The sequence below is a fragment of the Sordaria macrospora genome, chromosome 6 (genome assembly GCF_033870435.1).
Source record: "Sordaria macrospora chromosome 6, complete sequence".
Taxonomy (NCBI): Eukaryota; Fungi; Ascomycota; class Sordariomycetes; order Sordariales; family Sordariaceae; genus Sordaria; species Sordaria macrospora.
Window position 1 is genome coordinate 3,398,568 of NC_089376.1, and position 13,165 is coordinate 3,411,732.

The window sequence follows — 13,165 nt, forward strand, 5'->3', positions numbered from 1 at the left end:
TAGCGAAACACATGTGGCTATGTGGCTACCTATGCTCGATCTTGTGCCACTCTCTATACACAGGGGCTCACATGGTATATATATAGAATGTATGCGTGTTACAATGACCGCTCGTCTTGTTCTCTCTTTCTTTTTATTTCGCCTTTAGGTGGTTTATATCTTTACTTGTTGCGCTTTAGCGTCTTAACGGCCATTTCTATTAGGCCATCCTTGGCTTCGCTTTCGGGAAACCCGCTGATGGCTTCGATGGCCTTTTCGGCGTAGTCCTGGGCGAGAGCACGGGTCTGCTCAATACCGTTGCTCTGGAGAACCAACTCTCTTGCCTGTTTGTGACTGTGTTAGTACTCGCGTGCGAAAACCCAAACCGTACACAGAAGAAAAAACATACCCTAGCAGCATCACCCTCCTTCTCAAACTTCCTGCCGACCAAAGGACCAAGCTCCGGCATCGTCTTCCAAGCAAACAGCAAAGGAGCAGTCGCCAAGCCAAGCTCGAGATCAGCACCGGCAGGCTTGCCCAGCTCCTTCTCGCTGCGAGTGTAGTCCAGCATGTCGTCGACCAGCTGGAAAGCCAAGCCAAGGTTCTTGCCATACAGATAAGCAGCATCCACGGTCGCCGCATCAGCGCCGCCCAGCAGCGCCGACGCGCGACAGCTCTTGCTGATCAGGGAAGCCGTCTTGAGGTAGGTCTTTTGGAGGTAGTAGGTGAGGGTCTCCTCGGACCACTTGGGGTTCTTTTCGTCGCGAGCCGTGTTCTTGAGCTGCATGAACTCGCCCTCGACAAGGTTGGCGATGACGGTAGCGAGCAGCTCGACGACTTCGGCGTGGCGGAGACGGGCAAGGGCGACGGAGGCTCTCCCGAGAAGGAAGTCACCGGCCAGAACGGCCATCTTGTTTCCGAACTCGAGGTTGGCGGAGGGAGCGCCGCGGCGGGACTCGGAGTGATCGATGACATCGTCGTGAAGAAGCGAGGCGGTATGGATCAGCTCGGTGATCTCGGCAAGTCGTCGTTGGGAGGGGAGGATATCGGTATCTGCGGGAGTGGTCTCGGAGGCGGGGGTGGCGGCGGAAGGGTTGAAGTCGGAGAGGATGTTGAGAGGCGAGATCGAGGTGTCAATGGCAGCGGAAGCCTGGAGAGTCGATTGTTGCCTTTGAGGAGCCTTGGGGCACAAAGCAGTGGCGCGAGACATGAGAAGGACGATTAATGGGCGCACATGCTTTCCCTCGGCCTGTGTGTAGTACTTGGCGGCGCGGTCGAGCGAGGGGTGGCCAGAACCCAGGAGCTTGCGGATGTTACCTGTTAGGAACTTCATCTCGCCGGCAACGAGACGGAGAGGGTCAATGGTGGGCAACCCGTCGGTGCCCTTGATGACCTTGTTGACGGCATTGTTGACGATGTTGCCGGCAACCGAGACAGCAGCTCCCCATGCCGAGTCGTTCCTCTTGGTGTTGTGGTAGAGGGCCTTGGACTGTCGTATCCTCCCTGTTGTTAGGGCACATCTCGACTGTGTAAGACCAAGACCGGTCCGAACCACCGAAGCCGCTCCCGTCCGGAGCTGCATGATTCCCGTGTGTTTCCCGCGCACGTCCTTCTTGTCGAGAAGGACCAATGGACTGTTTACTGTTGGCTGGCAAGTGTCTCTTGCATGTAGTGGTGTTTTCGGAACCGGGATGCGGCTGTCGTGGTGTTGAGGACCGATCGGGTGGTGGCAGGAAGTCGATTCGAGCAAGTAAAAAAAAAAAAAACAGCTCTTGATCGTCCGAGTCGGGTGTGACGGGTCACTGGTTGAGCAGTAGTGGATGGACTTTATTCTGTGGTGGTGTTGTGGTACTACAGTAAGTATGTACTCGGCGGCTCAGTCCAAGAAGTATCCGGGAGAGTGGGTGTGGTGGTTCGGTGGTCGGTGGACGGTGGTGGTGGTCTTCCGTCCGGTGGAAATGTTACAAACAACTGCGATTCAACAGCGACTGAGTGCTCCTCTTCCTCCGATCCCGAAAAGTTCCATCCTCCAAAAACTTTGGCGCTCGGATCATCAGCTTTCTCAGTGGATGCCCCTCTCTGCAGGTCCAAAAGCTTGGCATTGCGGTATTTGTCCCATATTCTGTGGCTGAAAGAGGCTGAAGCGGGGGAAAGTGCCAAGAAATGCGAGTAATCTGGGGCTGGTGAATGCAGATCGTTTCCACTTCAGGAAACCTCCATTCAAGCTCCGTTCGAGCTCCAGCAGACGTGGAGACCCGGGGTCTTTGGGGTTTGGGGACACTGACTCCACTGAACCACATCGAGATTCGAGTGACAACATCAGGAAGAGCTTCCGACGTTTCATCAATGACATCCATATCTGGGAGCCTGAATTAAACAGTTCATTCAACCAACATAATCAACAACTCTTTTAGTGGTTCAATCAAAGAGCACACGTTATCATGGTCCTCCTCACAGTGACACCCTCGATCTTGGAAGCTCTACAAAGAGTTGAAGATGCGCCGAGTAAACTACAACGAGATGGCGAACCATTACTGAGCGATGTCGATATCGGCGCGCCAATCTCACATGGGCAGATCGTGGATTTGTGGAATCTACTCAAAGCTGATGATCACAAAGAGTACAACTTGGAGATACTGCTGAGAGGTTCCAGCGTTTACATGCCTCCGCCGCCACTAAAGCCTGAGCCGGTAAGCCAACATGAGTCATCTCACATCACGAGATTGAGGAACCTTGCTAATTACCATAACAGTCCGATGAATACAAAGCATTGATGGCCAGACTTCGTCGTGATGAGGAGGAGCGCGCCTATGAACGCATGATCAACCCTGTTCAACCCATGGAGACCTTCTCGCAAATGTTCCCTTCAAGCACGGGAATGGCACGGTCATTCGCCGAAGCCAACAGACCTACTCGAAAGGAAGACATGGGCGACGATGATGTGACTTATGACGAGGTGCACCGCCAACTGATGCTCATCTTCAACTTCATGGTTACCATTCTCGGCGTGGCAGCTACTCTCTGGATTTTGGCAAGATGGTGGAGCACTCCGGCTAGGATCTTCCTCACCATGGGCGGCAGTATCATTGCAGGTATTGCCGAAGTTGCCCTGTACTCGGGCTACGTGTGGCATCTCGGTCAGGCGAAGAAGAAGGACAAAACTTTCAAGGAGGTCAAGGAGGTGGTTCAGACGTGGGTCGTTGGTTCGGAGGAGAAAGAGGCAGCGGACAAGCCGATTGCAATTGAGGGCAAAGAGTCTACGGCCGAGGATACAAACCTGAGGAGACGTAAGAAATAGCTTGAGCATCAGTCACTAGCAATTTGTGAGTTGAAATCAACCCTATGCAAATATCATTGGAAGCCATGGGAGAGCCGATTCAGGGGGTTTGTTTACTTTCGTGATTGCTGGCAGGGATCCGAAGTCGCTGTGGTGGTGGGCCCCACGTCATTCAGCGCTGTGCTTGGCGACAGCTTGGCCCCGTGAACTCGCGTGCCAGACGCGTCGCGGTTCACAGAATTTGCCCATTCCAATCCCTGCGAAAGGGAAAGCCCACGCGGGGCGCAACCGCAAAGTGCGACCGCAAAAATACCAAATGTCTGTCGAAAGTAAACAAAACAGCAAAGAAAGCCCATTTTGACCCAACCCGCTTTTTCACCCCTCTCCCCCAAAACTGCGACAGTCAACGAATGAGACGATAAGGTCGACAATGTCGGCAGAAACCCTCGGCGCGAATCATACCACACAACCGCGCAAGAAGCCGATTCGAACATATGGCAGACGATCTGTCGCCGTCGCCGTCGCCAAACATGACTCCAAACCTTCGACGCCGCGACAGCTGAGTCCCGAAGACACACCAGCACCACAGCTACCAACGCCAAGCTCACCAGCTACCGTTACTCCGTCTGCCGAATGCCCAAAGACAAGCGCGCCCAAGTCCGGGTCGATACTCTCCTACTTTAAGGCAAAACCCAAGACACCTGTGCCTCTCATCAAAGCGACTACGCCCGCACCATCTGCTGCTACGGAAGAGCTGGTATCGACACCTCCTTCGCCGCCGCCTTCCAGCACCGGACAGAGAAAGCGCCGCAGATTGACCACCCGTCCCACCTTCGACGATGAATACGACGGCGAAGACCAAGCGGGCAAGAGAACGAAAGAAAATGGAGACGAGACACCGGGAATGGAAAATGGGACACCGCTCGATACACCTTCAGCCTCACAAACCGAGACCGACTCCACGGGAACAACAACGTCAAGTTCGAAACAGCTTGCGGCCCAAAAGAAACGGCCAGCAAAGACTCCAACAAAGGAAATGGTCCAGACCACACTGAGCCTCGCCATTGGCGAATCAAAACCCCAGTTCATTGTTTGCAAAGAGTGCAGCATGCTGTACAACCACCTAAACGACAAGGACAGAAGAGACCACAAGAGGGTGCATGCGGCTTATGTCCGGAGCAAAAACAAGGAAACCAATTCGTGACTAAAAATGGGCACGGCCGGTGTGTCAATGCATACGACCAAGACAAGATTATAAGGAATATTCTTTGCGAGATGATCCCCAATCCATTCTTCAGCTGGACGGTTTGCGATCTGGGATTGGCCAGACGGAGAAACCTCTGCCAAGAAACGGACAAAATTTAATCATCAGCGCATCACCACCTCGGATCGGTTACATCATTGACGCAGGAGCTTTGGCTATGGTTCTGTTTGTTCAGACCTCTGGGAAATACTACAAAATGATCGTGATGGCACCGTCTGGACAGGATGGAGGCATTGGATTCTGTGTTACGGCAAGCTAAGCAACCAAGAGCCTACAAAGTCGACAACATGGTCTATCAGCACGGAAACCACCATGACATTCCGAAAGAGCATCGGATACATAGGTAAGTAACACTTACCCGGGCCACACCTGATGTGCTGAATCCTAACAAATTACCAGGCGTGGAGGATGGCTACCCGCCGACCACCGCATCCTCAAACACTGGCTCGGCCACCACATCGAACACATCGACAAAGTCGGCTACCAAGAACTGACTCCCGTTCTCAAGGAATTCCAGGACCTCATTGAAAACAACACCCGCATCTACATGTACTTCAGCTCCATGTGGGACGAAGTCCCGCGCAAGCCCCCTTACAACCGGGACGTGACCGGCCGGAGCCAAATCCGTGACTACAAGCACATGCTCCAAGTACTCAACCGCGTCTTCGGCCAAGCCCCCGAGTGGACCGACGCCGCGGCGGGCGTGGGCATGGTCGGCGTCCCTCTGGCCGCCATCTTTGACTACGCCTCCGGCACGCCCAGCGGGCACGCCGCCTTTCTCGACCCGGACGTGAACGCCATGCTCAAGAAGATTCTCAACGAATGGGGCCGGTATCTCAAGTCGCCCGAATCCGCCTCCGTCCTGGGCACGCATCGCGCGGGCTGGTTCGGCGAAGTCGGCTCCAAGGACTTGATGGAAGTAGCCAACTCCGCCGCGGGCACCTCCTTCACCTTTGAAGAAATGTACCAATGCCCCGACCCCTCTGCCCCGAATCGTGGTTTTGAATCTTGGGACGAGTTCTTCACCCGGCCCTTCGTGCCCTCCGCCCGCCCCGTCGCTTCGCCCGAGGATAACCTCGTGGTAGCCAACGCGTGCGAGTCCAAGCCCTATGCTTTATCGCACGACATTAAGCTCCGCGACAAGTTCTGGGTCAAAGGCCAGCCATATTCCGTCCTGGACATGCTCGCGCACGATCCACTCTCGGCTCACTTCGCAGGCGGAACCGTTTACCAGGCTTTTCTGTCCAGTCTGTCGTATCACAGGTGGCACAGTCCCGTGTCAGGAACCATCAAGCGCGCCTTCGTGCAAGACGGGACGTACTTCTCCGAACCGCTATTCTCAGCGAGCGCATCCGACGACCCCTCCATCGACCGGACGGGCAAAGAAGGCGAGTACAAGATTCTGCAAAAGGGCATCACGGCCAGTCAGGGGTATTTGACTGCGTTGGCCACGCGCGCAATTATTTTTATTGAGGCGGAGGCGAAGGAGATTGGGCTGATGGCGTTTATTGGCGTTGGCATGGATGAGGTTAGTTCATGTGAGATTACCGTGAAGGAAGGACAGAGGATAGGAAAGGGGGAGGAGCTGGGTATGTTTCATTTTGGGGGGTCGACGCATTGTTTGGTTTTTGGAAAGGATGTGGGAAAGAGGCTGAAGGGGTTTCCGAAGGTGGGCAGGGAGGAGAATTTCCCGGTTAGGGGGCGGTTGTGTGCTTTTGAGAAGTGAAGTGAGGGAAGGGGGTGGGGGTGGGAGTGAGTGTCTGCATGGCATTTGGAGGGATGGATATATGGATGGTACGGTAGTTGACGGAAATCATTTGTGTTTCCACTTGTGCTCAAGAAAATTGTCCAGTCGAGATGGAGAATGAACTCCCCATGACACCGTGTGTTGGTGTGTTACCGTAGGTATTGTTCTCGCGAAACTGAGACCCGGAAAATCCGCAGTTCACGCGCCCTTACTTGACTCGCAATCATGATCCAAAAACAAAAAAACAAGTAAATATATTGCCTGTGCTTTGGCTCGACGTAGTCGCCCAGAAGATATAAAGATAATCGATGCGTCAACGCTAGTTTGTCTAGAGGTGTGAGCATACCTCTATGTTCATCAGAGTGGACGGAGTGGCTTCGTCAGTGATGGTGGTAGTAATGTGTATGTACTTGCTGTGTGTGTGTGTGTGTGTGTGTGTGTGTGTGTGTGTGTGTGTGTGTGTCAGATATCCTGGGCTCTGCCACTTCGTACCTAGGTAGCTAGAAAGAGTACAAACAACGAAAAAACGAAAAGAAAAAAAAAAAGAAGTCCGAAAGTCGACCGCCGGAAAATGAAGAACGAAAAAATAATACACGGTCCGGGATTCGAACCCGGGTCCTCACCCTATTTGAGATCTACACTTGCTGGGGCATTTGTGGCCCCCCCAGAAATCGGTCTTTTCCAAGATGGTTCGCCGGGGATTTCAACCCACAAATCGAGTGATGTGTTGGACCACTGCGCCCAACCGTGTTTTTTTTTTTTTTTTTTTTTTTTTTTCTTGTTGCAAAGGAGCCGGCAAACAGTACCCTATGTACTTACCACAAGTTGGCAAGGGGGGTAAAAGGCAAGGCAAGGCAAGGCAAGGCAGCTGCTGTACGTGTCCTTGTGAAAGGAGGGAGGGGCAGGATAGAAGGGGTGGAAGGAAGGAACAAAGGAAGGAGGGCAATTGCTGTCTCCACGGCAGGGCCATCGAGGCTCAGCACAATGTCAGGATGTGGATTACGAAGAATTAGTATGCTAGTCAGCAGGCATAACTGATTTGAATGTACCTACCTAGAGGTACCACTACGGGAGCTATTGCCGATGAAGATTGCGGGGGTGATGTAAACTTCCCGGAACTTAGTATACCTCTATTCTGAGTGTCTTTGACTGAAACAGTCCATGTCGTGGTGGTGGTGTGGAGAGCAGCAGCCCGGTCTTATCCTCTTCCTCCATTACGATTGATAGCTACCGAAGCGCAAGAATCGCCAGGTTGGGTACCCTACTGAGATGTAGAAACTCTACTTAATTCCACTAGGCTAGACCTGCCAGTGTCATGGATCAAGATGAGAAAAAAGGAGGAAGCCTTGTCTAGGTACCAGGCTCGTGTCATGGTTAAAGTTCAGGAGAAAAGAGAAAGGAAACGGAAAGAGAAGGGGAGAGGCCTTGTGTACTATGCCCGTGTCATGGTCATAGTCAAGCGCGGAAAGCCACAGGGAAGAGAGCTTGGCTATGCCCGTGTCATGGTGCAAGTTTCGAAAGGAGAGGTAAAAACAAAACAGAAAGAGAGGGGAACCGGGCTTATACCCCTGTCGTGGGATAGTAATTTTTGGAAGAAAGGAAGGAAAGTATGACTTGGCCTCAGGACCACGGTTTCTGAGTTTCTGGTCGGCTGCAGGATTTTGGTATGTATTTCCGACGGGGAAAGGAAGGGATGCATGTGCCTTTGGCCTAGATCGGAAAGGTCTGCCCACTACATTGATTTCTGGATGGGAAAGGGAAATGGTACTACTCCTGGTCAGAACGGCAATACCGGAGGCAAAGGGTCTTTAACTTCGGGTACAGTTAGGTAAGGTAGTTTGGATCACGTTCGATTTCGATTTAGGGTATACGTCTTGTTCTGGTGGTGATGACAGATTCATGCGGCGCTAATTACTGCATGTTTGAGCCACTATTTATCCTATCTGAGTACCTCTGGGATGAACAGACAGACACTCAGTCAAAATCGGGGCATATTCGGATACCTAGGTAACGATTGGAAACACAAACCTGCCCGCTTCTTAAGTCACAATCATACTACCAAACCCATCCATCTCGTTGTTTGTTTACGACTTCATGATCACAGAGCTTTGGGATTCAAGACGGTTGAAGTTGTAGACACCTAGCCTTGTTCACCTATAGGGCGCAAACACTCGTCGTGAGCACCTAGACCAGTAGAGGTAGGTAGAAAGACATAGTTGCAACATGCCCATATGTACGGTAGGCTTTTGTGAAGACCCTGTCACAGCTAGGTATACTGGTCGTACGTGGAATTATCCTTGCAAGAAGAAGCTTGAACAAGAAGCTTGAACAAGACCGCGAAGACGTTCAACGTCGGGCAATTTCACGGCGCATCTCGGACTTTGACAGGTCGTTGAAAATGCCACAGCGTCAGATGAGGCAGGATAACGCCATCTTGAAGTCCTTGAAACTATCGCTTGACCGCATCATCGGCTTCTCGTCATCTTCGTGCGCACGCTTGTTCGTGCTGAAGTTGCGGTAACCCTGCTGGGCATCAACGAGCGATAGGATCTTCGACGGTCGCGACCCTGACCTCGACAGCGTCAGGGCAGTTATGTGTAGAAGCTTATCCGGTTGAGTGGGAGAGAGGGGCGCCATAAGGTTTGAGTTGCTTCTGTCCTCGTCGTCATTGTCGTCGTCCTTGCCAACGTGAACTGTCGCGATGATGCAAAGTCTGCGGAATAGAATGTCAGCTTCGCGCGTTTTGGGTAGAATGAACGTGACGAATGCAGGGTAGAAACAGGTTCGCGCGAGAGAAAAGGCCTAGAAGTAGAGGTGGCAGACAGTCCACGACATTGATGGAGACGGGGAGACATGGAAAAAGAACGGAGTACCCAAAATATCAGATTCTGCCTACCTTACCTACTCTCTTCTCTGCACGTATGACTGTTGCAATCACAGATCTTGTTTGGGTTCTTCTGCTTGGTGATTGATTTGCAATTTTTGTGCCTCCAACCGAGAAACAAACCTACCTCTAAACGTCAGGAGACACTCCGAGCGCAAAAAGCAGGCACGACGGCAGGTACCCGGCATCAAAAAGTCCATGACAAAAAGGCAAAAAGACCAAAAAAGAAGTTGCTAATTCCCACACCGGGGTTCGAACCCGGGTCTTTGGAGGTCTCAACGTGGAAGATTGAAAATCCAATATGCTAAACCTCTGCACTATATGGGAGATTCTAGTGGCTGTTGTTGTTGTTGTTGTTGAAAGAGGGCAGGAAGTTTGTGCTTATGAGGGGCATGTGTTTGTCTCGTCCCATCTTTGAGCGGGAGCCCTAAGCCTGGGCCGGGCCCTGGGGAAGGCCGGAGTCCAAGTAAAGGTCAATTGAGACGCAGTTAACCGTCAAAACTTGACCAGGACTTGCGTCACTCCAGGCGTGGGACACTTACCTGTTACTTCTCTCGTAATTCTTGCTGCCACCCTTCTCCCGCGTCCCTTTCTCCGTCCTAACTGTTGACTTCAACTGGTACTAAAACAACCGGCACAAGCCCAGAGGATTTCAAAGCCGTACTTCCGGGCGTGTACAGTCATGCTCCTATGAATTTGAAGACAATCTCCAACTCTGAGAAAATGCATACTCCGAACTGGAGCTATCCAGTATCTGACTAGTGAAATGCCACACCGCCACTTGGGAGGTTTGCAACTTGGAAGACATCCTCACTCAAAGCAAAGAGCAATTGATCACCGCCATAGCAAATGATAATCTGAACCACGACTAGCAAAATATCTAACACGATAGCCGAAAACGTAACAAACATATTCGGTCCGGGCCAACGCTGATTGGCATCCAAGACCAAATCATACACAAACTAACGACATCATTGTCCCCCAGCACAATGTCCAAGTTCAAAGACGACCAGACCTTGACATTGTCCAATTTTGGAAGTGAGGCTTGAGTCGATAGTCTTTGTCTGTTACTACGCTGTCCCTTGTTGGTCCGTTGACCGAGAATCGGAAAAGAAAAGAAGAAAAAGGGGGAACTGGAACAGAGGAGGGCGGAAGCGTGGGACTGGACGGGATCAACAGGAGCGCGGGGGATCTACGGTAAGGACTAACCGAGCAAGGGTAATGGATAAAGACAAGCAAGGACAAGGCGTACGAAAGAGTATTATCCCACTGAGGACACGCTCAAAGCAAAAGGAATGAAATATCCTGAAAGGGGTAAATGTAACAAAGCAGGATGGAGGATTCGTGATCCTCTCCACAGCCTGTAGAAAGAGATGAGATTGTCTATACAACCATGGTAAGGAAATCGATAGTCGAGTATGGAACAGTCAACATGCAATTTCCAACTTGCAGTTTATATCCGAGGCGCATTCGATAGGACCTGAACTACGTGGTTGTAGGATCCCACGGTGTGCAGAACGAGATAGACCCGCCGCAACTATTTGAACCGGTGAGGCGGACTCTGCCGGTCGGATGGCTTCAATGGCGTCTTTTGACAGATGGACACCTAGGAACTTTCCTCGAGGTTGGTGGATGATGAATCATGAAGAGACAAAATAAGCAAGGTTCTCAGGGGTAATATCAAGGGATTGGCTGTGAGCAATCTCATCGGGCATTGACGATATCGTCCAGAGTATATGTTCCTTTAGCTTCATTCTTAAACGATTTGAATTTTCTAGGCCCTCTTCAGTTGACCAGTTAAAAGCGCAAGGACATACTTAAAAGGCGAGCCTCGCTTCATTTCCTCGATAACCTTTCCGATAGTTACAAAGGTGGCCAACTAGGTGAACGGATGCAAGTACGCCCTAGATCTGTATGTCTCACTCCAGGCGGCTGAAATGGGCGCTAATCCGTGAGACCGGCGTAACTTCACGCGGTGGTTGATAATCGACTTCGCGTTTAAACAGAAAACCAACATGACCATGGCCGAACAAGCGCTCAGTAGGCTGGCCAAATCATACAAGCTCGCCTCGAGCCTTGTCTATTTCCGGAGAGGCCGGAAAGCGGTCAATAATGGGCCATCGGGCCGTCCGCAGTCACTGACCGAGACATACCGCTAACATCTTGTCTCGGAAACCATGCCAGCTGTTGCAGTTTCAAGAGAAAGGGTTGAAAGAACGAACGGGAGGCTTGTGAATAGAAGGCGCCATGACTCCAACTAATGGGTGCCAACAAGCTGTGACTGAGTGGCATATGTGGGGATAAGTTATGGAAAGCAGAGACATTTCTCAAGACGAACCGCTGTAAAATATCTTGCAGATGGGGAAGGCAGACCCCAATTTCCAAGGGAAACGCAGGATGTTAGTGAAGTAGTAACAGCTCTTGAACCACTAGGCCACTGGGTTAAAACTTTGAGGAACCTGGAAAGGACAGTCAGCGCCGCATTCGCATTCTTCCAACCCAGACAGCTTGAGACCCATAGTTGAAGAGACACTCGTCAATATAAAAGCTCAAGGTGAACATATCTGTGAAAAGAAGTCGCAAATGGCACAGCAACGGGAACAATGTTAGTAACGCAATATTTACCAACCCTTCAACTGCTTACTTGGTAGAGACCGTTGAAAAGTTAGCCATACCCTGTCCCTGGTGGTAAGATAAGGAAGACAGGACGACTCAAGAGCCACTTCCCAACATGCCGCATATTGTCTCAAATGCCATGCACTGTAGAGGTTGACAGCGTGGGGGGCTGAGTCAACTTTGACACATCAGGGTAGCGCCCACTCGAGCCTCCTGTAGTACTTCCCAATTTTACATCGTACAAAGTTGTGCGCATTGATATCCTGCCCCTCGTTCACGTTTTCAGCCGCCATTGACATCGAGTGACCAGTCGCGCTCCGTGCCAAGTACTTCAAGGCAACTTCATCCCGAAATCTGATGATCTGGAGATCGATCAAGAGTGATGAGCATGGTGCAATGAGCGATCATGACGGAGAGCGCGAAAACAATTTTGAAGCCCCTATGAAGCGCGAAAGGTCATATACGAACAATCCAGGACTTGTGGCGCACTCGGGCGCAATGCATGCCGAGCTATTAAGTAGTACAGTCGACCAATTGGGAGTATCTGGGGCTTAGCTCATGCGAGATTCCGAAATCTTTTAAGATAGACTGGGAAAATGAGAGACGAAGAAGGAAACATGGTACAGGCCTGTCCAAGGTCAGCTTCCACAACGATGATTCACCGTTCCTGGGTATTTGATCATTGCAACCATGCTGTGCATATATCCGACAGGAAGGACGGGCATTCGAACGTCTTTTGGATCATAAACAAGGATTGAACGCAAGAAAGAGGTGGAGATATCGGCCAGAAATACGAAAGAATAAACCCGGTGAGGGGGGTTAGAGGGAACTTGGCCGGTTGAGAGGCCTAAGTGAGGTGGTCTTTTTTTGAAGCTGGGGAAGATGTCATGAAGTCTCAAAGCGCAGAAGCACCTCAGCTGTCGTGCCACATCGAGCACCGCAACTGACATCGGTATGATCAAGGTACCAGTACTTTGCCGTGTGCCTGCCGATGTCCCAGGTAATTATTAGGAAGGTTCGAAACAAGCTGTGTCAGGCTCTTGCGTAGGCGTAGAGGATTCGGGACCAGTTCAGGTTTGAAGCTTTTTAAATCCCCGAGGGGTGTGAGAAGAAAGTTAAGTTGAGGAAGGGGCATACGAGTTGGTGTAAGCTTCATCCTGTGGCCGACTTCTTTTAAAGAAGAGACGTTCAATACCGGGGCTGCGCCAACAAACCCCGGCCACTCAACCTTTCTAGGAGAGCGTACTCAGCCAAGTATCGGAGCTCTTGTTGAACCTCCGAGTTGCCACCTTGGCGCAAAACATGGAAAGAGCTTTCGAGAGAAAGTAGGTAGAGGCATCAAGGGCGTGACACCCAATGATATTGCGGCGAAAAAAGAAGGACAGCGAGGGGAGAGCA

The 13,165-nt window shown here is 51.3% G+C and overlaps 5 protein-coding genes and 2 non-coding genes across 7 annotated transcripts; 3 read left to right on the forward strand and 4 right to left on the reverse strand.

Annotated features, from left to right (window-relative positions):
• Positions 1-161: 161 nt before the first annotated feature.
• Positions 162-1,573, reverse strand: SMAC4_08723 (uncharacterized protein; the record flags this gene model as incomplete). Its single annotated transcript, XM_003344426.2, has 2 exons — positions 389-1,573; positions 162-323 (listed from the first exon to the last, which is right to left on the reverse strand). The coding sequence occupies exons 1-2, from the start codon at positions 1,559-1,561 to the stop codon at positions 162-164; spliced, it is 1,335 nt and encodes a 444-aa protein (XP_003344474.1). The 5' UTR covers positions 1,562-1,573.
• A 660-nt stretch (positions 1,574-2,233) lies between these two features.
• On the forward strand, positions 2,234-3,361 carry SMAC4_08722 (uncharacterized protein). Its single transcript, XM_003344425.2, has 2 exons — positions 2,234-2,669; positions 2,732-3,361. The coding sequence occupies exons 1-2, from the start codon at positions 2,421-2,423 to the stop codon at positions 3,275-3,277; spliced, it is 795 nt and encodes a 264-aa protein (XP_003344473.1). The 5' UTR covers positions 2,234-2,420; the 3' UTR covers positions 3,278-3,361.
• Positions 3,362-3,517: 156 nt separating this feature from the next.
• SMAC4_08721 (uncharacterized protein) lies at positions 3,518-4,460 on the forward strand (the record flags this gene model as incomplete). Its single annotated transcript, XM_003344424.2, has 1 exon — positions 3,518-4,460. The coding sequence occupies exon 1, from the start codon at positions 3,687-3,689 to the stop codon at positions 4,458-4,460; it is 774 nt and encodes a 257-aa protein (XP_003344472.1). The 5' UTR covers positions 3,518-3,686.
• A 59-nt stretch (positions 4,461-4,519) lies between these two features.
• SMAC4_08720 (uncharacterized protein) lies at positions 4,520-6,253 on the forward strand. Its single transcript, XM_003344423.2, has 2 exons — positions 4,520-4,863; positions 4,920-6,253. Exons 1-2 carry the CDS (start codon positions 4,745-4,747, stop codon positions 6,244-6,246), a joined length of 1,446 nt encoding a protein of 481 aa, XP_003344471.2. The 5' UTR covers positions 4,520-4,744; the 3' UTR covers positions 6,247-6,253.
• Positions 6,254-6,857: 604 nt separating this feature from the next.
• On the reverse strand, positions 6,858-7,018 carry SMAC4_14013. Its single transcript has 2 exons — positions 6,977-7,018; positions 6,858-6,900 (listed from the first exon to the last, which is right to left on the reverse strand). It is a non-coding gene; the product is annotated as a tRNA-Thr (tRNA).
• A 1,552-nt stretch (positions 7,019-8,570) lies between these two features.
• Positions 8,571-8,984, reverse strand: SMAC4_09354 (uncharacterized protein). Its single transcript, XM_003344054.2, has one exon. It carries the CDS (start codon positions 8,902-8,904, stop codon positions 8,677-8,679), a length of 228 nt encoding a protein of 75 aa, XP_003344102.1. The 5' UTR covers positions 8,905-8,984; the 3' UTR covers positions 8,571-8,676.
• A 404-nt stretch (positions 8,985-9,388) lies between these two features.
• SMAC4_14014 lies at positions 9,389-9,478 on the reverse strand. The gene is given in 2 exon segments: positions 9,389-9,423; positions 9,441-9,478. It is a non-coding gene; the product is annotated as a tRNA-Glu (tRNA).
• Positions 9,479-13,165: the final 3,687 nt, after the last annotated feature.